The sequence below is a fragment of the Myotis lucifugus genome, unplaced genomic scaffold, assembly GCF_000147115.1.
Source record: "Myotis lucifugus unplaced genomic scaffold, Myoluc2.0 scaffold_53, whole genome shotgun sequence".
NCBI classification, from domain to species: domain Eukaryota; kingdom Metazoa; phylum Chordata; class Mammalia; order Chiroptera; family Vespertilionidae; genus Myotis; species Myotis lucifugus.
Window position 1 is genome coordinate 4,152,440 of NW_005871101.1, and position 23,073 is coordinate 4,175,512.

Below are 23,073 nucleotides of genomic sequence, written 5' to 3' on the forward strand. Positions count from 1 at the left end.
TCAGGATTTTTAAAAAGATTCCCAGGTGATTCTAATGTGCAGCCGAGGTTGAGACCCACTGTTCTAGTGGGATAGAAGGGCAATACGTAAGACAGATCAGTAAAAAAAATATTATAGTGTTAAGTGCTAAGGAGATAAAATAACATAGGAAGGGAGATTGGGAGTGTGGAGGGTGGGAAGCAGGTTGCAATTTTAGATAGGTTGTCCAGGAGGAACTTGGTGAGAAGCTAAAGACCTGAAGGTGGCGAGGAGGCCAGTTGCACAGGTATCTAGAGAAGGAGCAGTGGAAGCCCCTGGAAGAGGCAGTCCGAGGTGCTGAGGCAGAAGCGGGCCTGGCTTCTGGGAGGACCACGGAGGCTGCTGGGGCTGGAGCAGGATGAACACTCTGCTGAAGCCCTGAGAGGGCTAGGTCACTGGTTAATGAGAGCCATTGGAAGGTTCTGCCCCCAGGCTTGGAACGTGACTATGTAATTTAGTAAAGGGAGTGAGCCATAAAAAGGCTTAATTAATAATTAAATTCAGCTATAAATTGTCAAGCAGACTGGAAAGGTTGAGTTGTTCTGGAAGATGTGCAGCTGGGATTGAGTGCGAAGTAAAAGCTGAATTTAAAGGTCTAGGAGTTGTGTGTGAGGGGTTATGGAGATGGGTGCAGGTGATGTGAGATGTTATGAAGAGGGACTGGGAACTCAGGGAGACTTTAGGGGAACAGTCGGGTGGGGAGGCACTGAAGACTGCCTCAGGGGAGCCCTGGCCAAACACAGGGCTGGAGGCAGGATCCTCAAAATGAGGTCCTCAACATGCAATTTGCTGGGGAGGTCCTCAAAATGGTATTAGTCGACTCCCTTCTTTTGTCTTTTACTTATTTTATGTCGGTTGTTTTCTAAGGAGATCTGTATTCCTTCTTAGACTTCTTATGAGGCACATATGAAAGAATGAAGAAAGGATCATTGGAAAACTCTGTGATGTTGTCTTCATGCTAACGACCAACTCATTCGAAGGAAGGGGATGGATAAGTGGCCAGCCTTCCCCTCACTTCCGGGAGTAAGAACACCACCGAAAACTGGTTTGGGACTAGAATAAATAGCTACGATTTTAGGCCTACAAAACCAGACCTCAAAGTGCTGTATTGATTTTAGTTTATTTTCCTTTTTGTCATCTCTCTTGCTGTCCTACTTAAAAATCTCACCCACAGCGATCAAAAGCACAAATTTGTTCATTATAATTTTTATTATATGCCACATGATGAAGTTACTTGCAAATCTTAATATTTTCACAAGTTGAATTGTGTGACTCTCATATTCAAGCCTCAGTTGTTGTTGTTTTTTAAAATAAAGATAAAACCTTATGTTATTGTCAGGACTGAAAGCAAAATTCCGTGGGCTGTTGCTTCTGCCAAAGAAACACTGCTCTTTCTCTGGCTTACGGTGTTAAAACACTTACCAGTGTTTTCTGTCTCATTTTAGTGTTGCTTTCTAATTCTGATTTGGAGCAGTTTACCCCGAAATGCCATGGATATGTGTCTTGCCCATAAATGAATGTATACGCTAATTTCTCTGTGACTTTCAGAGGGAAGTCAAAGTTAAAATGGAAAATTGCTGTAGGAAGCTGATGTTTTTAAACTCTTGAAGGCTTTACAATGGAATAAAACCTCTTTCCATTCTCGGCTGCACGGAAAATATTAAACTCCTTTTCAGTAAGCAGATGATGAGTAGTATGGACTTTCCTATTTTTCCCACGAATTCTCATGATTCAAACCCTGTCCCTATTACAGTGTTATTCTGCACTAAGGTCTTCAGTGCCCAGATTGAACGCTGGTGTTTTTATATTTAGTTTTCCTTAAACTTATTTGGTGCTGTGAGAATATTCACTATATACCATTTTTGTTGCAAAGGTTCTAGCAGTATTAGTTCATCTTGACTGATGCCCTTGACTTCAGAATATAAATAGAAAAATAGAGATAGGTGACAAGGATTGATTAGCCAGGCTCCTTCTAAGCGAAACAGTAAACCTGTCTGGATAAATCACTAGCTCGAAAGCCTGGAGAATGCATTTTAAAAGAATTAAGGGTAGTGTGTGTTTATGTGTGTGGGTGTGTGTGTGTGTGTGTGTGTGTGTTTAATTGATAGGGAAATTTTCTAGAAGAGCTGCAAGGGCACAAAGATTCTGTCTGGTTTTACTGTCCTTCAATTTTTATTTAAAAAATTGGTTTGTGAGTTTTACTAAGCTATTAGAATGATTATTTACTTTATCTTTTTTTAAGTGGAATTAAAAATTTTGTTTAAGAAAACTGAAATCAAGATCTTATGGCTTTTATACACACACACATATATATGTGTGAATATACATATATATGTGTATATATATATATTTTATTTTATTTTACTTTGTTATTATTAGACTTTAATTTTAGGGCTGAGAGGGCACTTTTATTTCCTCTCAGGCACTTTTAGGCCATCACAGCAGATAAGTGAAAAAATATTTTAGTGTTTTTTGGTATTTACCCCATGCTGGGCAGTGTTCTAAGCACCTGACATATATTAACTCATTTAACCCCAACATCCATCCAAAGAGACAGGTACTGTTATTACCACCACACACCATTTAAAGATACTGAAGTACAAAGCTCAGGAACTTGCCCCTCAAGGAATGGATCTGGGACCTGAACTCAGACGCCAGAGTCTGTGCTCTCAACCATTATATTACCGCCTGCCTCTTTCCCTTTCCCCTTCTTTCTAGAATTTCCAATTCCAAGGATTAATTTTCCCCCTCACTGTCTTTTACCTCATGTGGATTCCTCAGCTCCCAATTTGGGGTTCCTTTTCAGCCTGTTTTTCTTTCTCTGGCCTCATGAAGAACCGCGCTTCAACTTCCCACCAGCCACTGCTGCTTTCTCACCTTCTTCCTTGGGGATCGTCTCCAACTCTCACCATTTTTGCAGTCTTAAGTCATATCACATCATGACTAGAAGCTGATGCTACAATAATGGCTTGACCAGTTCTGAGTAAGATAATATTAATTAATAGACAATTAACTCATGATTTCGACATATATCCTCTATTCCTGTTTAGAACATCCCTTTTTTCTACTACATTTACAAAAACACATTATCTTGCCTTAGTTCTTTTTTTATTGATTTTTTACAGAGAGGAAGGGAGAGGGATAGGGAGTCAGAAACATCAATGAGAGAGAAACATTGATCAGCTGCCTCCTGCACACCCCCCACTGGGGATGTGCCCACAACCAAGGCACATGCCCCTGACTGGAATCAAACCTGGGACCCTTCAGTCTGCAGGCTGACGCTCCATCCACTGAGCCAAACCGGTTAGGGCTCTTGCCTTAGTTCTTGTTGTGATGCCATTTTTTTGGTATTTATGAATATGTCTCAGATGTCCCAAGACCTTTGCCTTTGGGCTGAAATCCACAAACATGGTCTCCTCTTTGTGGACATCATAGAGCATCTCTTCTCGTGATTTATGAACGGTTATCAGTGTGTATCCTAGGATCTTCTGGCTCTTGAGACACACGGCTGTTCATATGTTGAGTGTATAAATTCCCATTGAGCGTAAAACTGTCAGAGACAGTTGTGTGATTCAGGATGACAAATGGGTGCTGTGGATCAGCTCTTGGCACGTTATCTTCCTGACTGCATTGCAGGCAAGAGGATAAAGAAAGAATGGAGCACCATCTCCCACCGCCCCACACCCAGTGCCCTCACCCCATCCCCCACACCCCCTCTCTGCCTGGTGTAATCTACTCCTCTCTTATTGAAGATGAAATCATACCCATGAGTTTTCTGCTTCCCAAGACAAAGATAATGATTACTGAGTCCCATACAGCATTGAGTTTGCAACAGTGAGCTTACAGTAATCGCTGCTGTATATTAAACAAAGAAGAATTTCACAGGATTGAAATTTATGAATGCAGCTTCCCCCCTCTGTCCTTCCTCTTCCATGATATTTACTATAGAGAGTCTGAGGTGGCTGGGGATGGGTGGTGAGCAGTCCCCTCATATATCTGTTCTTGACGATACTGCAGGTTTGCTTTGTTTTGTTTTTTAATTATGGGTGTTTCTAAGCTGAAGTTGTTAGCCCCTAACAGACCTGACATCCTCAGGAGCCCCTGGACCCAGGAACCCTGGCTGCCCCTTTAGTTCTATTGGAGCAAGGTCTTGACTACTTTGCCGGTTGCTTTCTCTGAAAGGAGTGCACATGCTTGCTGAAATCGTCTGTAATATGTCCAATTAGTGCACCAAAATTCCCTTTTCACTGGCCCGTTATGTTCTTGTGACCTTCTACCCAGAAGGAACTTTGGCCAGGGGACTGGAGTTGAGGGGGTGTTTTCCTTCTAGCTGCGGAGCTTAGGTATTCCTGTGGCACCCCATTCTTGCCTCTGTCATGTTATATCATGGCAGCACTGTAATCCGTCTGTTTCCCTGTAAGTTTCCCCGACCTGACGGAAATGCTCCAAGACGATGAGCCTGCAGTTCAGGGCTTGGCTTTGGTTGTTGTTATAAAATAGCACCGATCTTCGTTCTCCCTGCTTCATCCCAAACATCATACAAGAGATACTGTTGGTACCAATCCAAGGAAACTCTTAATAGGATTCTAGAAATTGATGATGGATTTCAATACAGATATGTCTGAACAAACATGATTTCTCAACAATGGACTTGCAGCCAAGCATTTTGGAGTGCAACTACCTTTAGTCTAATTTCATACCTCTGTGCCTTTCTCCCTGTGATGTGTTCCAGAAGTGCCTTTGACCTGGGCTGCTTCATCTTTCTCTTCACTCTCAAAGCAGCCAAGAGATCACCTCCTCTGAGAAGCCTCCCCTCACTCTTCACCCCTCTCCCATCCAGAGCTCATCCCTGTCTTTCTCTGGGTTTAAATTTACTTTTATTGTGCCACATGTATTTAGCTTTAATTATTTACAAATTACCGAACCCATTTCCCATGTTAGACTGAGCATCTTTGGGCCAAGGCCCATGTCTATTCATTTTGCATTTCTACTGATAATGTGGTTCCAGGTACATAGTAGGGGCTGAGTAAATGTGGAGTGGTGTCGTTTATAATAGCACTGGGGGTGGTGTGGTGAATAGAATAGGAACTCGGATGGAGAAAAGGATTGGCGCAGGGGTTATTGTAATGACCAGAGGAGGGCTGAGGGTGAGGAGAAAGATGAGATTGGGGCAGGCATGCTATCAGAGATGACACCATACAAGTTTGGGTGGTATGAACAGAGATGTTAGCAGAGGTGTGAGTAGAAGTAGGGGCTGTGGTAGTTGTAGATGGACCCCTGGGAACCAAAGGTTTATATGAGATGACAAGACGGGATGCGCGGTATGGGGAGAAGGTGGAAGACCCAGGAGTGGATGGCCATGTTGGAGGTTGGACAGCAGTAGTTGGTAACTGGCAGCTGTGACAATGGGGAGAGGGTGGGAGGAGAGACAGGAAATTCCTTCAATGGTAAGAGACTGTAGCAGGTGTGTGTGGGGGCGTTGCTGTGACCCTGGCAACTTTGGACGGCCAGTTGTGTTGGACAGGTGTGTACGCTGTTCATGGTCGGTCAGCGATTAATGATTACATTTTATCTTAGGTAGTTGTGGGGAGCTAGCTCGGCACTGGTAGAAGAACCAACTGTTAGGCTTGGCTTAGCTTGCCAGGGAATGAGGTCATACGTGACCATAACGCTGAGCAAACAGGAATCAAACGGCACATCCGGAATTTCATTTATCCTCTCCTTTCCCGTCACTGCCTGTTCAAACCACTCTGTGGGGTTGCATTTCAGTCCCCAGATGAAATCTCTGCCTGACTTAGTTTCTTCTTAGCTTCTCTCAGATTTAAAAAAAAAAAATTTCTGCTGAAACCGGTTTGGCTCAGTGGATAGAGTGTCGGCCTGCGGACTGGGAAGTCCCAGGTTCGATTCCGGTCAAGGGCATGTACCTGGGTTGCGGGCACATCCCCAGTAGGAGATGTGCAGGGGGCGGCTGATCGATGTTTCTCTCTCATCGATGTTTCTGACTTTCTATCTCTCTCCCTCCCTCTCTGTAAAAAATCAATAAAATATATTTTTAAAAAAATCTTTCTTGTGTTATAATTGTGTAGTGTAATAAGTATTGCTACTTCAGTAATCACATTACAATCTATAAATGTATCAAAGTAACACTGCTGTGTACCTAAAACTTAACCAGTGTGACACATCACATTCATTCAATAAAAATAAACCTTCAAGCACTTTTATCCATAGACACAGTCCAGGCTTAGTAAGTATCTGGTCTAGTCCAGTGTGACACCATATGTCCTTCATGCAGAGATAAACCTCTCCCCCTCTAGCAGCTCCTTTTTGCTGGAGTGGGAAGCCCGTATTGGGGAAGAGAGTTCTGAGAGACGTCTTCTCCCTGGTTGTCCTCTAACACGTCTGCTCTTCCTCTCCTACTCACCAGGCAAACCCTGGTGAGTTTGCAGGAAGGGATGAGAGTGCAGGAAGGTCACAGCATGACATCGCTCTGCCATTCGTTTCTTCTGGCCAAGGCAGCTGTGAGCCTGGCTTGTTCTTTTGTGGGCAGTTCTGTAGGTTCTTTGGACTGTCCTTCCCTCTTTCATCTCTACGGCTCTTTCACCTACGTTTTCCCTGATGTGGGGACATACACCTTCCTTCTCATTCCAGGGGTGTGCTGCTGAGGTTTTCTCACCTGCGCACAGCAACCTTAATTCAAATTCAGATCATGTTGGCTTGGCTGTGCTTATGGATATGTAGGTAGAAACACCCTATAGCAGTGGTTCTCAACCTGTGGGTCGCGACCCCTTTGGCGGTCGAACAACCCTTTCACAGGGGTCGCCTAAGACCATCCTGCATATCAGATATTTACATTACGATTCATAACAGTAGCACCATTACAGTTATGAAGTAGCAACGAAAATAATTTTATGGTTGGGTCACAACATGAGGAACTGTATTTAAAGGGCCAGAAGGTCGAGAACCACTGCCCTATAGGGTTTAGGAAATACTCAAATGCTTAAGAGAGAGGCAGGGTTAGAAGTACACATGTGGGGTGAATGCTATGCAGATGGTGGTTGAAGACATGAGAGTGGACATGGTTGCCCAGGAAGAGACATGGAACCTCACAGAGATGTTCATTTTAGAAGCAGGAGAAGGAAAAGGAGCTGGCAAAGGTGGCCACAGCCTCTTCCGGAGTGCTGGTTCTATAAAGGGGCACACTGTACAGGGGTCAGCCCAGAATTATGTTGGTTATTGTGTCTATTTTTTACCCCACATGTGGAAATTATACATACATACATTTTTATTTTCATGGTGAAAAGACTTTAAACTGTTTCCTGCTATCTTAAAAAATGATATTAATTTTACTTTAGAATTCTTTCTTTGAAAATAAAATTTAACTCTTTTTTCCCCCAGTTGTGTATGAACACAGATCAAGATTAGAAAAATCCTTGCAAAAGGAAAGACTTGAACATAAGAAAGCAAAGGAAGGTAAGTAATAAAGCATCATGTACTTGCTTTACTATTTTTTGCTAAGAAATTGATTATTAACTCAAAGTCAGTTTTATAGGTAGACAGAAATGTCAAGCAATTTGCTGTGCCTTGTGCATTAAAATAATTTCTGCTCAAGACTGGATTTAGAATCTTTCAGTGTGTGCCACCTTGAGGTTATATATACCATTTCAGAAATAAACAGCTTTCCATTTGAATATTAAACACATATGTTACTAATACCTGGTACTTTTATCTACAAACATCCAGAAAGTAACAGTATGCATTGTTCAGAACAGCGGTTCTCAACCTGTGGGTCTCAACCCTTTTGGGGGTCGAATGACCCTTTCATAGGGGTCGCCTAAGGCCATCGGAAAACACATATATAATTATATATTGTTTTTGTGATTCATCACTATGCTTTAATTATGTTCAATTTGTAACAATGAAAATACATCCTGCATATCAGATATTTACATTACGATTCATAACAGTAGCAAAATTACAGTTATGAGTAGCAACGAAAATAATTTTATGGTTGGGGGTCACCACAACATGAGGAACTGTATTAAAGGGTCCCGGCATTAGGAAGGTTGAGAACCACTGGTCCGGAATATGACAAATTTTATATATACATATGCACACACACACACATATATATATACACACACACATATATACACACACAAATTTATAACATAATAAATTGATCACATTGTATGACATCTTTTAAGTTATGAACCTGTTTTTATCTTGTGAAGGCTTTTATTGGACAGCTAATTGGTTTATTTAGAAAAAATAACATTTAGCACAGATATTAGGCAAATGCTATGATTTTTTCAGAATTTTGGTATAAAGCATAGGCTTTATACAGCTTGTGATTTAAAGTTACCTGCATTTTATGTTTATTCACGTTTTGTGATAAATCTTGAGATTGAAATTCGGTGTTCTGTATAATTAACTGGGTGGGTAGAAGGAGGGAGAACACCGGAGGGCAGTATTGATTAGGATGTTTTGCTGACCCTTGGATTAAATTAAGCCTGTGCGAAGAATAGGAGTTTAACAGCATTCAGATGCTTTGATCGGATTTGGATTTTTCTTGTCTTCAAATGCAGAGTGATTTTACAGGGCCATCTAGTGGATAATATGCTTTAGGAGCATGAAGGATGGTATTCTCTTCAGGGCCTGAGTGATTTCAGTGCCATCTAGTGGGTAGCAATAAATCATCCCTGTCTTTAGGTGTGCTGCTTGTGTTTTTCCACTTTAATTTAAAGGCTGGTTAATTACAGAGTGTGCATTCTAAATGTACTTTTAATCAGTTGGTGCAAGATTTACGGCTTTAAGGTAAAGAGGAAAAATATATAATAGTTTTTCAACTTTTTCTAAAGTATGGAGAGGCAAAAGAAAGTATATATAACTCACCAAGTAGATTGTTTTAAACCTGGAACTTTTTTTTGTAAATCTGAGTAAAGTTTGCCTTTATTCTTTTAGATGTTTAAAATTTCACAAAGAATGAACTTACTCTCTATTTCTTCCATTTTGTATTTTCTAGATTTTCTTGTTTATAAGTTAGAAGCACAAGAAACACTAAATAAAGGAAGGGTAAGTTGTCTTTTTCGTTTTTATTTCATGAAATTTAGGAGAGGAAATTCTTGCAAAAGCGTTTTCTCTGTTGATCATTAGTATTGTAGGGCTGAAATACATTTTTTTTTTTGGCCACCAAACATATTTAAGAGGGAGACTTTAAAAATTGTTCTTTTAAAAGCTATCTTTGCTTATCGCAGTGAATAGCTTAATCTTCAATAATAAAAAACATTATTTTTTATTCATTTATTTGTTCATTTGTTTAGAATCTTTCTTTCCTATAGAATGTAATATTTATTTTGGTTTGCGTTTGCACAGACATTACTGAGTAATATCTAACACAGTACTGGGGGGCTCCTGCGTACCCACATGCTCTTCACTCCCAAAGCCAGACAGGAGATCACCACCTCCGAGAAGTCTTCCCTCGCCTCCCCCATTCCCAGAGCTCATCCAAACACATTTGTCGAATGCATGCATGAATGAAAATGACATTGGCCTTAGAAAGTTTTCAAGTCCAAATTAACTGGAGAAAAACTAGTCTTTCTCTTACTCTAAAAAGAAAAAGTAAGCGTTAGTTGAGTAAAACATTCATGTTTTGAGGTCTTAAAACTGAGAAGAGTCAGTTCGTTGGGTAGCTGGGAGGCTACTACTTGCTTTAAAAGCTCTGACCCAAACTGTGTGCATTCTGTTGTGCATTTTATAATGTAATTTCACTCTAACTTAGAATAAAGTAGTGAAGCAATGAAATAAAATGAGAAAGCAAAAATGCAGTTCATTTTAGAAGCTGTAAAAACTATGAACTGGGAAATGATTGAGCGCGTCCTTGTGCTGGCCATGCAGTAAGCCAGGAGTGTGGCGTGTGAGGTACGACACAGTGCGGGAGAGAAAACCCTCAGGTGTCTTGCATACTGGCTGGTCATGGCTCCCAGGACGGTGGACCTGTGTGAGACCCGCCTGTGAAGGTGTCCCACTGGGATCCAGTGATCTGTTCCTGGAACATGGATCCGCCATAGGCTCAGGCTCAAGTTTCAGCCCTGGCTCTGCTCCTGAAGGAAATGTTGGCCTTGGTCTGCTCCTTAGCTTTTCTAATTCTCACTCTGCAATGCGGTCTCACCGGGATGTAGCAGAGGATGTAGAACTTCTTGCCCACGGAAGCTCAGGGAAGGAAAACAGCCTTTCTCTCCCCTCCGTGAGCCAAGCTAAGCTTGTGAGACCTGGTCCTTGTTGGTTCAGCCCCACCTGCCCTTGGAGCCCTGGCACAATGTATGATTATCTGTCTCGGGACAAGCTCCTCCGTACACCTGGGCCTGAGCTCTTCCGAATGAGAGAGTAGAAGTCTTCTCCAAGCTGCTATTTTATGATTCCATGTCCCCTTTGCTTTGTTATGACTAAAATCTAGCAAACTTATCAAGTGTTAAAACGTTATTTCTGCTATTACATAAGGAGATGGCCTCCTGGTTCAAGTGTAAATTCATTTCAGCTTTCACGAGCGAAATAAATGAAATTCTTCCATTAAGACTTTTAAGCTGTGTTTAGTAAAAGAGCCAGATTTTTAAAATCTTTGTGTTAACTATTTTCTTTCCAATTTACAGCAAGATTCCAATAGTAGATACAGTGCGTTGAATGTGCAGCATCAGATGTTGAAAGTGAGTAATTTAATATTGTTCTTCGGGAATGAGGGAAAGGATTAAGTAACTTAAGTGATTAAGGGCAGTTACAGAAAGTTGATTTCTATTATAATATGGTATATTAAAGTTATATTTGGCTCAAAATGATATGTAAGTATAATGCCCCATCATATTTTTACCTTTTTACAAAGAACATATTTAATTTATTATACACTTTCTTATAAATCAGACTCTCTGGTCAACTACTATTTTTGTTTTTCTCTTTATTCTTTAAGGATTTTTGTTTGTTTAATTTTCATGGTGGTTTCTCTTAGATATTTTCTTTATTTAGACACACTGCAGGCAGTAAACTATTCAAATGCCTCCTTTGTGCCACTAATATTAAAAAGTCCTTTTACAGACCACTTAGAGAGAGAGAGAGAGAGAGAGAGAGAGAGAAATATCGATTGGCTGCCACCCATATGTACCCGGACCAGGGATTGAACCGCAAACTAGGTATGTGTCCTAACTGGGAGTTGAACCCACAGCCTTTGGGACTTTGCTCCAACAACTGAGCCACCCAGCCAGGGCAGCAGGGCAAGTACTTTTTATTGAAATCAGAATCTTTTCTATTATCAAGAAAGCAGTACCTGAATTACAGCAGATAACCTTTCACATGAAGCATGTGGAGACTGTAGAATTGTCATTATAGCATAGTATTATAATCAGGAGTAAGATAAATAAGAATAATTCAGTATACAATCAATTAATGCTTCCCCAAAGGAGAAGAATCTTTTTTTCTCCCTTCTTTAAACTGGCTTACCAGGAAGGCTGAAAATCAAAGAAGGGAAATAAAAAAAATAGTTTTAGGAAAACAACAGATTGAAAGAGGAAGTCTAGACTATCCACAGAGGGTTAGTTTTTCCATTAGCTTTACCTTGCTTCCAGAGTAATTTGAGTGCCTGGGAATTTCCCCAGATCCCTCCCTTTTCCATCTCTCATGCTAACTTTTAACTTCTTATTGTTTCCATTGTTGTTAAAAATTAGGAAGAATATTATTTTTGGCCATGATCCTAAACTCGTTATTTGAAATGTAAGGGAAACGGAGGTGAGCTGCATAAATTAAAAGCAACCTGAGGAACATGAAACCTCCTTCTTCATTCTTTCTTACTTTCTTGCAAGAGAAAGACTACGTTGTTGGGAAATAGACTCTGACTATAAGTTAGATAATCTACATTTTTATTCAAAGTCTCATTTTTGCAGAGTCAGCACGAGGAGCTAAAGAAACAGCACAGCGACTTGGAAGAGGAACACCGCAAGCAGGGAGAAGACTTCAGTAGGACGTTTAATGACCATAAGCAGAAATACCTGCAGCTGCAGCAGGAGAAAGAGCAGGAACTTTCTAAGCTGAAAGGTATTTGGGAATCTGCTTAGCCCATTCATATGGAAACAAGTGCTCATAGTAATGTTTCAATAGAAGAACAGACTTTTGATTTATTTGTTGTTTGCATGGTGGTTGGTTTAGCTGTATTACATGGTCCTTTCCTAGCCACTTACTTCTTTATAACATTCCACATTTATCCTTATCTCTTTGGTTTGTTTAGGGAAGCAGAGAATAGTTAGTGTTTTTCAGTGGGCACATTGGCCAGATTGGGTAAGACAGTTCTTGCCTGTATGTGTTGGGTGTATGTGTTGCAAGACATTTGGCATCTCTGACCTCAACCCACAAACTGCCATCTATCCGTGCTCCCCAGGCCTTGCGATGATCAAAAATTGTGATGGTGAAGCATTTCTTAAAATCTTCAAGGGGAAGAAAGACTTCTGAGTGGTGCCTCATAGTGGCTTGCCATAGCTCAGGCTCTTAGAGTCCGCCTGCCCTGGTGAGTCTTGGCCTCTTCAATCACTAGCTGTGTGACCACAGGCCAGTTGTGAAATCACCACCAGCTTCATTGTCCTCATCTGTAAAACTGGGATGTTATACACAGTATCAGCCTCGTAGGGCTGATGTGAGGGTTAAATGACTTATGAAAAGCACCTAGAACAGCTGTTGGTCTGTGGTAAGCCTTCAGTACATATAATTGCCATCAACATCAGCATCAAGTATTTTCGTAGTAATATGGAACAAAATGTGTCACTTCTCAAAGTGCCTGTGAGTTTTGGAAATGAGAAGTAGCACATTCTACAATTCCTATTCAGTGATTAATAAATCTTAAATAATATTAAATTTAAATAAACTATTTAAATAAGTTCAAAGTGTGAAAAATGGTTTAAAAAATACATGGTGTCTCCAAAAACAGTGGTGAAATCTGAGTAAGGTCTATAGTCTAGTTAATTGTACTTGTGCCAAACAACTTCCTGGTGTTTGGAGTAGTACACTGTATTTATATACAGGGTGATCATTGAGAGAAGGTGGGTGATAGATACCTTGGACCTCTCTGTGTTTTTGTGTTTTTTTAAAAATATTTTTAAATTTATTTCAGAGAGGAAGGGAGAGGGAAAGAGAGAGACAGAAACATCAATGATCAGAGAGAATCATTGATTGGCTGACTCCTGCACGCCCCACACTGGGGATCAAACCTACAACCCAGGCATGTGCCCTGACAGGGAATTGAACCATGACCTCCTGGTTCATAGGTCAATGCTCAACCACTGAGCTACGCTGGTAGGGCAAACCTCTCTGTGTTTTGTGTTTTTACGCATCATTTTGTCTGTAAGTATTTCAAAATAATAAGTTACGACAAAAAGGCTCGTAGGAGGAATTAAGTAGCCACCGAGGCAAATTACAAAGAGTTAAGGTGGTCTTGATAGTTGGGCTGGGTGTCAGCAGATGATTCCCTTGAGGTGTAGACATGTAGGAGCTTTGGCTTGTTGGTGATGTGGCCGGTGGTGAGGGGTCAATAAGATAACAAAACAGCAATGCATCTATTTGACAGACCTGGAACAGTTACTGTCTGTTGCTACGGTTACAGTGCAGATGCAAGAAAAAAGGGTCCTCGCGCTTTCTGTCTGTCTGATTGTGGCAGCCAAGATTGAATGGGGGAATACAAAATAATGATGATAATAATAATCTATATATGTAAAAGGCTAATATGCAAAGTGTCCCCACGGGAGTTCAACCGGGAGACTGGGAGTTCTATCACTTGCTATAACATGCGCTGACGACCAGGGGATGGTGCGGAATGAAGGAAGGCCCCGGCTAGCAGTCTATCACTTGCTATAACATGCGCTGACGACCAGGCGACGGTGCGGAACGAAGGAAGGCCCCGGCTAGCAGCTGGAAGGCCCCGATCAGCCATGATCACCGGCCAGGCCTAGGGGCCCTCCCTACCCATGCACAAATTTCATGCACCAGGCCTCTAGTAATAATAATAATAATAATAATAATAACCAAACGAAGGAAGAAAGACTGAGTACAGAAGCCCTCACAGAAATAGTGTAAAGCAAACATGTCAAACTCAAAGGCTAACAGGGCCAAATAAACGAGGTTTAAGTTTATGTGGGCCACAAAACACAAAAGCTTCGATTTTCATAGAAACATAGGTTTATTTTGATTGAGACATGCTGAATACAAAGGGCTGAAATAAATAATTGTTAACATAAAATAATAGAACATTTTAATAAAAAATAATATTTTTTCTTGAACTTTAACTTACCAGACACTGAATAACTGCACAAATTAATAAGCGTAATGCAAATATTCTCTGCTGGTATTAGTGGAGAGAAATGGTGCGCCTGAGCGTAAGGCGCATAAGGGAAATGAATGCAACACGATTATAGTAATCAGTCATTAGCAAACGTTGTAGTTTGTTATTAATAATTATGTATAACAGGATATTGTAAAAATTAAGTTATGAAATTTTTATTAAAACGTTTCTTACATACCATTATATTGGCTGGGCCGCAAAAATATTTGTTGTGGGCTGCATGGTTGGACTCCCCAGAAAGCACTTGCCCCGCCCTGGGAAGCCACACCTTTCAGTGTTGAGGGAAGAGACTTTGGCATAGTGGATACACTGAGCTAAGCTGAGTAAATATATTAAATTACACTGATAATAAGTAGATTCTTTAAGAAAAAAGAAATAAAATTTCATAGGTGCCTGACCTGTTCTTGGCACACTTTACATAACTAGCTCATATAATTTCAGCAGTATCCCTAAAGGGCAGGTTTTCTTATGTCTACTTTGTATTTACCTCTTTCTTTGAAACAAAATCCATGTGTAGTACAGTTTTAACAAATTATATATAGAAGTAAGAAATAAGAACCATGGAAAATAGGCGGACACGTATGTGAGTTCTGCATACTAAGATAATTGGAGCCTGAACTTCCTGGCATCTAGGACAATAGGGGAAATATGGAAAGTTATAGAGGCTCTTGTTATTAGAAAGAGAGAATATCCTGATACCTTGGGGGTGGGGAGCAACAGAGACAAAGTGAGAGCACGCTGAGAGAGAGAGAGAGAGAGAGAGAGAGAGAGAGAGAACACACTCTGCTACCAATTAATTTTTGGGAAAAATTTCTCAAAGAAACCTTAACCAACAGAGTGTGACAACACCCTGATGACACTTTTGTAAGTAATTTTCACACCAGCAGTTTTGTTTGATTATGATCTTTGATAAAGCTTGGGATAGTAAGTTAAAGGGATAGACACAGCTCAGTAGTGGCAAACGAAGGTGTGTAGTCAAGTGGTCTTTGTAGTCTAGAGGAGAGAATTTGGAATTCCTGGGGAGATGAGCTGATAGCATATAAGCTTAGATAATTATTCTTTTCATTTGCATCAGCATAATAGCTGTCACTCCACAGATGTTTACCATGTGCGGGAACCAAGGTGAGACTCTTCATGCAGTTATCTTATTTAATTCTCATAACAACCTGTGAGGCAGGCGTCGTGTTGAGCCTAATTTAACAAATGAAGAAGTTGAGGCTGGCTAATACAGCAGAAGCATGGGCACCCCTGCCATTGAGTTTATAGTCTGTAAGTGCTTTAAAATCTAGCAAAGTGTGGGTACTTCAAGTGTGTGTGTTCCTATGTGTGTAGACTGAAGTCCCATCCAGCCAGGGACACGTTTATGGTCCCCTTGGATCACCAGTGGTGCTGTTTTGAACTTCGAGAAAATCCATTATTCCATGTAGATGGACAAACCAATCCCTGGCCACATTTCCCACCTTGTTGTCAATCTCTCCCCCAAACCCGTCACAAATCCAATGCCCAGGAGACAGCAGGGACTCCTAAGGAGTGAAGATGGACAGAAAAGGTGTTGAGTGCTGGTGACTGGCACTTCCCTTCAGCGCCACGTGCCACATGGGAGAGTCAGGGTTGGTCTGCAGGGGGGTGGCTGCCACTGAGGGGCAGTTTGCTCAGCATAGTCCAGTTGGCGTCTGCTGTCCCAGTGTCTCCTCTTGGAACATAAATTACATGATCAGCCTGCCACTGCCCAGCTTTCACTGAGCATTGCACGTGAGAATCAGCCTAGTGTTGCAGGGTTTATTAGACCCAAAGTCTTGATTTTGTAAATAGTGACGACTATTCAGATGTGGGAGATATATAAGCCAACACTGCAGCGGCAAAAAAATAATAGTCATTGTGGCTGCCAATTTATAACATCTAATGTCCAGATACAGGATGTGAGAGAATTGCCAAAGAGGTAAGAGCAGTAGGTTGCTAAGGCTGTATCCTGAATATGAGGGCATAAGATTGGGGATGTTTTAGGACTTCACTATGATTGCTATTGTCTCATCCTGGGAAAAACTTCCCTGGAACAGAGAATTTGGATCAGTCAAGTACTCAATGGTAGGAGAACAAAAATGTACTTAGAATTTTCAACAGGTAAGTGAGATTTCTCTCTGTGTCTTATTTCTTGAGTTCCCTTTATGTTGAAATGCCTTTTGGGGCAATAGAAATGATTCATGCTCTGAGAAATAGGGTTTGTGCTTTTTGATAACTGTGTCCTAAATTTCTAAAGAGACTCACGTCTTAGACCACCCCTGCCCATCACATTTTATTCCTAAGGGCTTGCTTATTAACAGAAATGTTTCATTTTTAACTCCCGAGTAATCAAAAATTCTTTACTTCTACAGTGTATAACCTGTTTACACGTATTTAAACTACTGAACCAGATTGTATTGGGATGTCCAACTGAATCCATGCCCTAACAGTATAATTTCTGTTGACTTGGAATATTATATTGTTAAAGTTCAAAATAAATCTTAAAACAAGTTATGTGAAGCTTTAGATATAAAAATATTAGAATCAAAAGCCTAAAAATTCTCAGGCTTTATGCGTGATTTTTCTTTTTCTGAAATAGAGACCGTGTACAATTTGAGAGAAGAGAATAGACAACTAAGGAAAGCACACCAAGACATACATACACAGCTTCAAGATGTCAAGGTAAACATCTAACCATGCGTTTGACAGTTTAGTGTCTGCCTGATTTACTTGTGGAATGATTTAAGTCATTCTATGATTGACCTGCTTTACAAATCCACACTGTTTAATTAGGGCTTTGCATAAACTGGAGTGTGCCCAATACTTTCACTACTTCTGCATCGTAAGCTAAAAAAAGATGGTCTGAAAATCCAAACATTTTCATCAGTACTGAAATGATTCTTTTGCTAGATGGTTGCATTTTAATACGCTTTTTTATCAACAAAGGTTTATTAATATTGAAAGATTTGTTCCTTCAGTTTTGATTTCCTTGTAAATGATTATGATATTTGGGTAGCACATTCTCGATTTTGGAATAGTGCCTTAATCATAGTCGTCTCTTTACAGTGATTTTGAAACTTAACAAATGCTGCGACAACAAACAAAGAAATAAACAAATAGGCAAGCAAGCAATGTTTGGGTGGTCATCCCACTGTCAGCCAAAAAAGAATTTGCCTTAGAATGTTAAAACTCAACATGTAAAATTCTTTTTTGTGTAGCAACAGCATAAGAATTTACTCACCGAGCATGAACATCTTGTAGTGACTTTGGAAGACCACAAGAGTGCACTAGCGGCTGCACAGGTTAGAAGAGTAGCAGCCTCTTTCGGTTCTTTTTTTCAAGTCTGCTTAACATTTCCAAATTCCTCTGTGCATGGAATCTCCTAAAAGCCAATCTTCAGCGAGTTCCTTAGGACCAAACTATCCTAACCCTGAAGATCATGCATGCTTTCAAAATTCAATCAAGAGAATATTAAATAAACCTTTGACTATTTTTTGCACTGATTTTGTAGCTCACATGACTGTTTCTACCCTGCGTCAGCCCTTCCATTCTCACTGTTTAAATCATAGAAGTTATTCCGTACATATGGTCTCTTGCCACTGTCTGACCTTGTTGACTCCTGCTTTAGAATTTATAGGATTTTGAGAATATGAGCTACCTAAATAAATTATTGTCAGACTATTTCATTCCTCCCTTCCTTGCTGCCAGCAGATCAGTCTACACACACTCCTTTTGGGACTGGGCTGATGTGTTGTTGGTGAAATGACAGAAATAAGAGATCTCATGTCAATAGAGAAGGAAAAACAAGAGTTGTAAGTTGCATTTGTTCAGAGCTTAGAGCAGTCCCCGGCACACGGCAGACCCTCTCAGATGTTATTGAATGAACAAATAGACAAGCACTGGTGCTGGACAGCTTATTAAGGCAATGCCATACGGAGCGGTTCACTAGCAGAAGTGAAGAATGGGTTTGGCGGCTCAGTCATTATGGCTTTTCAATCATGAGGTCTTCACTTTTCTTTTCCTGGGAGAATTAAGAGGAAAGGGCAAAGGAAAACCAACCCTCTCCACTTACTAGGAGACCATGTATTATTTTTTCCCTTTATAAAATTATTACAAGTATAGTATGGTGTGTCCCGGAGCCTGCACTTTTAACCTGACCCTCCCATGAGCCCTAATGCACATTAATGTTTGAGAACCACAGCATTAGTGCCATCAAAAATTATATATTTAGGAGGAAGAGAAGGAAGAAAGGCTAGAATGAAGGTTTGTGTAGTCCTCCATATTTACCTTAAAATATTAAAAGTATCTCTATGTGGATGTCACTTGTTTTGTTCTTTGACCTTCATAGTTGGTTGGCAAGGGTTGTGGTAGATTTCTGGGCTGAGGGCCCCTGTTAGCCGAATGGCACACCTTTGTACAAATGACAAAGAAGCACTCCGGTGAGACAGACTTAGGAGGCAGACTTCTTCACCTCATTTTATTTTATTTGTATTTTCCCCATCACCATTTGCCCCTCTGTGCTCCCCCCCCCCCGCCTTTGTGTGAATTAGAAAGAGGCAGAAAGGCGCCTCCTCCCTGGGGTGGGAAGCACCATGCAGATGCTTTGGCAACAAGAGCACCAGTGGGTTCTTGTCTCCAGCGCCCACTCTGCTGTGCACCCTGAGCGAGGCGGCCCCGTCGGGGAGGCTTGTTCAGAAAAAGATGTCTGTGTTTTGTGTGTCTGTACATGTGTGTTTGGACACACAGCCTTTCTGTTTTAGGGTAGCAGTGTTGGTGCATAGGATGAGCTAAGTATAAATAGTGTCTATTCGTTTTCTTAGTTAAGATGTGTTTTTTTTCTGCCGTTTTAGCTCCTTCTATTAAAAATAATTGTGCACATATATACCCCACCACATATACACACAAATATATCTAAAAGGTATATTCTTTTTTTATAGATGCATTAGTGCGTTTATCAGTTTATTTAAAAGAAAAATACATTCAGAATTGAGGAATAAAAATCCAGCCTCACTTCATATTTGTGCTGTTTCTTTCCAAAAACCGCAGAGCACAATACACAATACTGGAAGTGTTTTGGAGAGTATGGGACCCTATTTGAGCAAAAAGAGGGTGGCCTGAGTGATTATATATATATATACACTAGTATATTCAGTTACTTATCTTAAACTTATTCCTTTCCACTGAAAAATATTACTTGGAAAATATATCTGCACCTGTGTTTATAATTATGTGAATTTTTAATAGATTTTTAGATGCTATAAAACCGATTGCATATGTGTCTTCTAATAATGATATCTATACTAGGAAATTATTTATAAAAATTCTGACTGTTTAATGTTGCATGGGAAACTAACATCTATCTTTGATATTTTTTTCTCTGTTCCCTGTAACTCTAATTCTAATTTGCATGTGCTTTGAAAAGGTTAAGCATGTACAAATAAGAATAGCTAATGCATGGAAACAACCTTCATATTTTTTCCAACTTGTATTCAGGTATATTTTTGTCGAGTTTTCCAGTGAACCCTAATGCCCATCCGAGAGTGATATCTTTTTGCTCTCTTCCAATTGTGCAATTGCTATGCAGACTCAAGTTGCAGAATATAAACAGCTGAAGGATACTCTGAATAGGATTCCCAGCTTTCGAAGAGCAGAACCGGCAGAGCAGCCAAGTGTTACTCAGGTGGCACATTCCCCACAAGGCGACACCACAGCACGGGAGAATCCAGCCCGGGAGCCACAGGAGGTAAGGGGCTGGTAACCCGAGGTCAGGCCCCTGTCCCTGTCAAGCTGTCACCAGGTGAACTGTGCTTCCTGCACAGCAGTGGTTCTCAGATCACAGTAATGTCAGAGCCCCCTGCAGGGCTGTTAATACACTGGTGGCTGGGCCCAGGCCAGGGTTCAGATTCAGGTAATTGAGAGTGAGGCCTGAGGATTTGCATTTTTTCTCCTCCTCCTCCTCCTCCCCTTCCTCCCCCTCCCCCTCCCCCTCCCCCTCCCCCTCCTCCTCCTCCTCCTCCTCCTCCTCCTCAAAGGAAGAAAGAGGGACAGAAAGATAGAAACATCAATGATGACAGAGAATCATTGGTTGGCTGCCTCCTGCATGCACCACACTGGGGATCTAACCCACAACCCGGGCACGTGCCCTGACCAGGAATCGAACCACGACCTCCTGGTTCATAGGTCAATGCTCAACCACTGAGCCACACTGAGGAATTGCTGGGCTGGGAGCAAACTTTGAGAACGACTGCAATGCTTTCTGGGAAAGACACAGTGGCTCTGCCTTTCTTCATGTGGGTTTATTTGTTTGAAAGGAGCTGCCATGGCCTGAGAATTTAAGGTTTCTTATTTTTGGAAATGACCAAGGATATGAGTGCTAGTGTCAGGATCGGCTTTTTTGTCTTCTGGTTCTTCATGAAAACTAAGCCTTGCTTAAAACGATCTTCCAAGCAGGACCTCAAAAGTAGTGGCACCCTAATCATTAAATCTTACAAGTTGACTTTGCAGTCACAGGTGTGACCAGAAGGGACAGGGTGGTGCTCTTTCTCCGGACACAGGTGCTAACAGTGAGTGTTTGAGAAGGCTCGCCCGCGTTCCCAGCTTAGAGGAGTAATTGAGTGATGGGTCTGCGGTCCCTGTGTCCTCCTGGACCCTTGTTCTCTGTGTCTCAGGTTACTACTCATTTACGAAAACACGACCAGATCCCTGGCCTGGGAATCGGATTTATTCTCGACCCTAGTTTGGCTCACAGTCTATCAGATGAATCTTTAACGACTCACAGCTTCCGTGTTCCCACCTGTGGATTGAAGATAGCTGTTTTCTGCTCAAACCTTTCTCACAGGGACAGTGTGGAGATAGATGACTAAGCGTTTGAGAGCACCTAGTGTTCTTGAGAGAAATAAAACTGGGGCAGTAGTACATCACCCTTGTCAGATGGGTTGGTAAAATGTACATCTCCAAAGGCTGTCCTCAGATGTCCAAGAAAGGACTTTTCTCCCAGGTTTGTCTGTTTATTTATTTATAAAACCCAGTTTTCCACTTAAATTCCTGCTACTTTATGAAGAGGCCTTCACATTTATTTCAGTTATGGGAGAGCAGTCTCACCAAAGAAGTTATTTTTTTCTGGTAAAGAAAGAGGTGGGCAGAGGAGTGACAGATGCTCCTATTGATGTTATATCATCTCCATTTCGCCCTCTGCTCTAAGTAATGAAGATCATATAGAAATTTCTGAAACTTGCAGGGAAAACAGATGTAAATAAATTACTTTTAGAAGAGGGGTACTATTTAGGCTTGTTGTTATTCAGAGTTTTCTGTATTAACAGTGCAAAATGCAAAAGTCTTCCTCTGGTTTACAAAGAGACACCACTTAATACATTAAAAAGGTTATATTGTTTCTGGTGTGATGGGCACTGTTTTTAGCTAGCATGGATGCCCATGAGTCAAGGCATGCTCTTTTTCTGTTAGCTAATACAAAATAAACCCAGCTCATCCTCTACTTGATCTTATCCTTTTCTTTTCAAATCCTTCCTTAAGACAAAATTTACATGGGAGAGAAGTATGTCAACGTTTCATCCCTTGAAGTTTTTTTCCCCTGTTTTATTTTAAGGGAAAACAGAGGCTAGATTGCCGCTGAGATGCGGTCACTTACAGAGTGTACTTTCAGGTTATCTGCTCTGTTCTTCCCCAGATGAAATTTGCTTCTGATCTATTTTATAGATGAGCTTATGCAGTGAGAAGAGTTCACTGCAGCCATACTTTTGAGTCAGGACTGTGTATGTCTAGACTCCAGGATTGTGCCCATGTTGTAACCCCATAGACATGGTTATAAAGAAATAATGTCACTCCTTTCGACAGAGAAGAGTGTCATTTCCAGGGTTGTGCTTGGCCTAGGTGTCTCGAAACAGCGATGCGTGGCAGGATCATGGAGCCGTGGCTGGAAGAACAGAGGAAACAAAACATGATCCTCCCTCTCAGAAGGAGGCCGAACTTCAGGCAGCAGAGCTCCACCAGCCACAGACGGAAGCCAGGGAGCCCGAGGGGCACCAGGTGGAAGAGGAACAAAGAAAGGCCCTGGAGGAGGAGGCGATGGAGCAGGTGGGGCAGGCAGAACGTCTGGAGGAGGAACACGACCCATCGCCAGAGGAGCAGGACCGGGAGTGGAAGGAACAGCGGGAACAGAGAGAAGATGGCAGGGAAGGGCACGCTCACACAGAGGTAGGAGCGCCTCCACTGCAGGTGGGCTCCCATTAGGTTTCCCTGCCTGGGATGGGGGCGTGGCTTTGATTTTAAAGAAAAAAGCTTCCATATATGGCAGTCTCTAAAATAAAAATGTGACTTGACTCAGTGTTACATGCATATACTTAACTTTTCCTTTGTAATGTTAAAGCAAAGCTACTTACACACCTAAGAAAACTCTTTGGAGAAAAGAGATAGAGCTGCTGGTCTGTGTCTGTGCTGTGTGTCCACAGTACAGGAAACGTGTGCTCATGTCCCTTTTACAGAGCCTCAGAGATGAGCACCTGCCTGGGCACCTTCCCAGTATGTGCTCAAGTCCTGTGCTCATCTTGATTTGCTATGATCAAAGGTCTCTTCTCCCTGCTCATGTACTCCCAGGTGTATGCTGGCTTTAGCCCATTCACCTTCAGTGGTTCTCAACCTTCTGGCCCTTTAAATACAGTTCCTCATGTTGTGAC

General features: G+C 41.3%; 1 protein-coding gene and 1 non-coding gene across 2 annotated transcripts in view; both read left to right on the forward strand.

Annotated features, from left to right (window-relative positions):
• The window catches only part of GOLIM4 (golgi integral membrane protein 4), a 63,879-nt gene that overhangs the window by 22,336 nt on the left and 18,470 nt on the right, over positions 1-23,073 (forward strand). The window contains exons 3-10 of the mRNA XM_014456000.2: positions 7,414-7,488; positions 9,041-9,090; positions 10,665-10,718; positions 11,943-12,093; positions 16,983-17,065; positions 17,602-17,685; positions 19,968-20,126; positions 22,271-22,594. Coding sequence (XP_014311486.1) covers positions 7,414-7,488; positions 9,041-9,090; positions 10,665-10,718; positions 11,943-12,093; positions 16,983-17,065; positions 17,602-17,685; positions 19,968-20,126; positions 22,271-22,594 — 980 coding nt within the window. The remainder of the gene's footprint in view (positions 1-7,413; positions 7,489-9,040; positions 9,091-10,664; positions 10,719-11,942; positions 12,094-16,982; positions 17,066-17,601; positions 17,686-19,967; positions 20,127-22,270; positions 22,595-23,073) is intronic.
• On the forward strand, positions 13,596-13,728 carry LOC111826081. Its single transcript, XR_002829326.1, has one exon. It is a non-coding gene; the product is annotated as a small nucleolar RNA SNORA31 (small nucleolar RNA).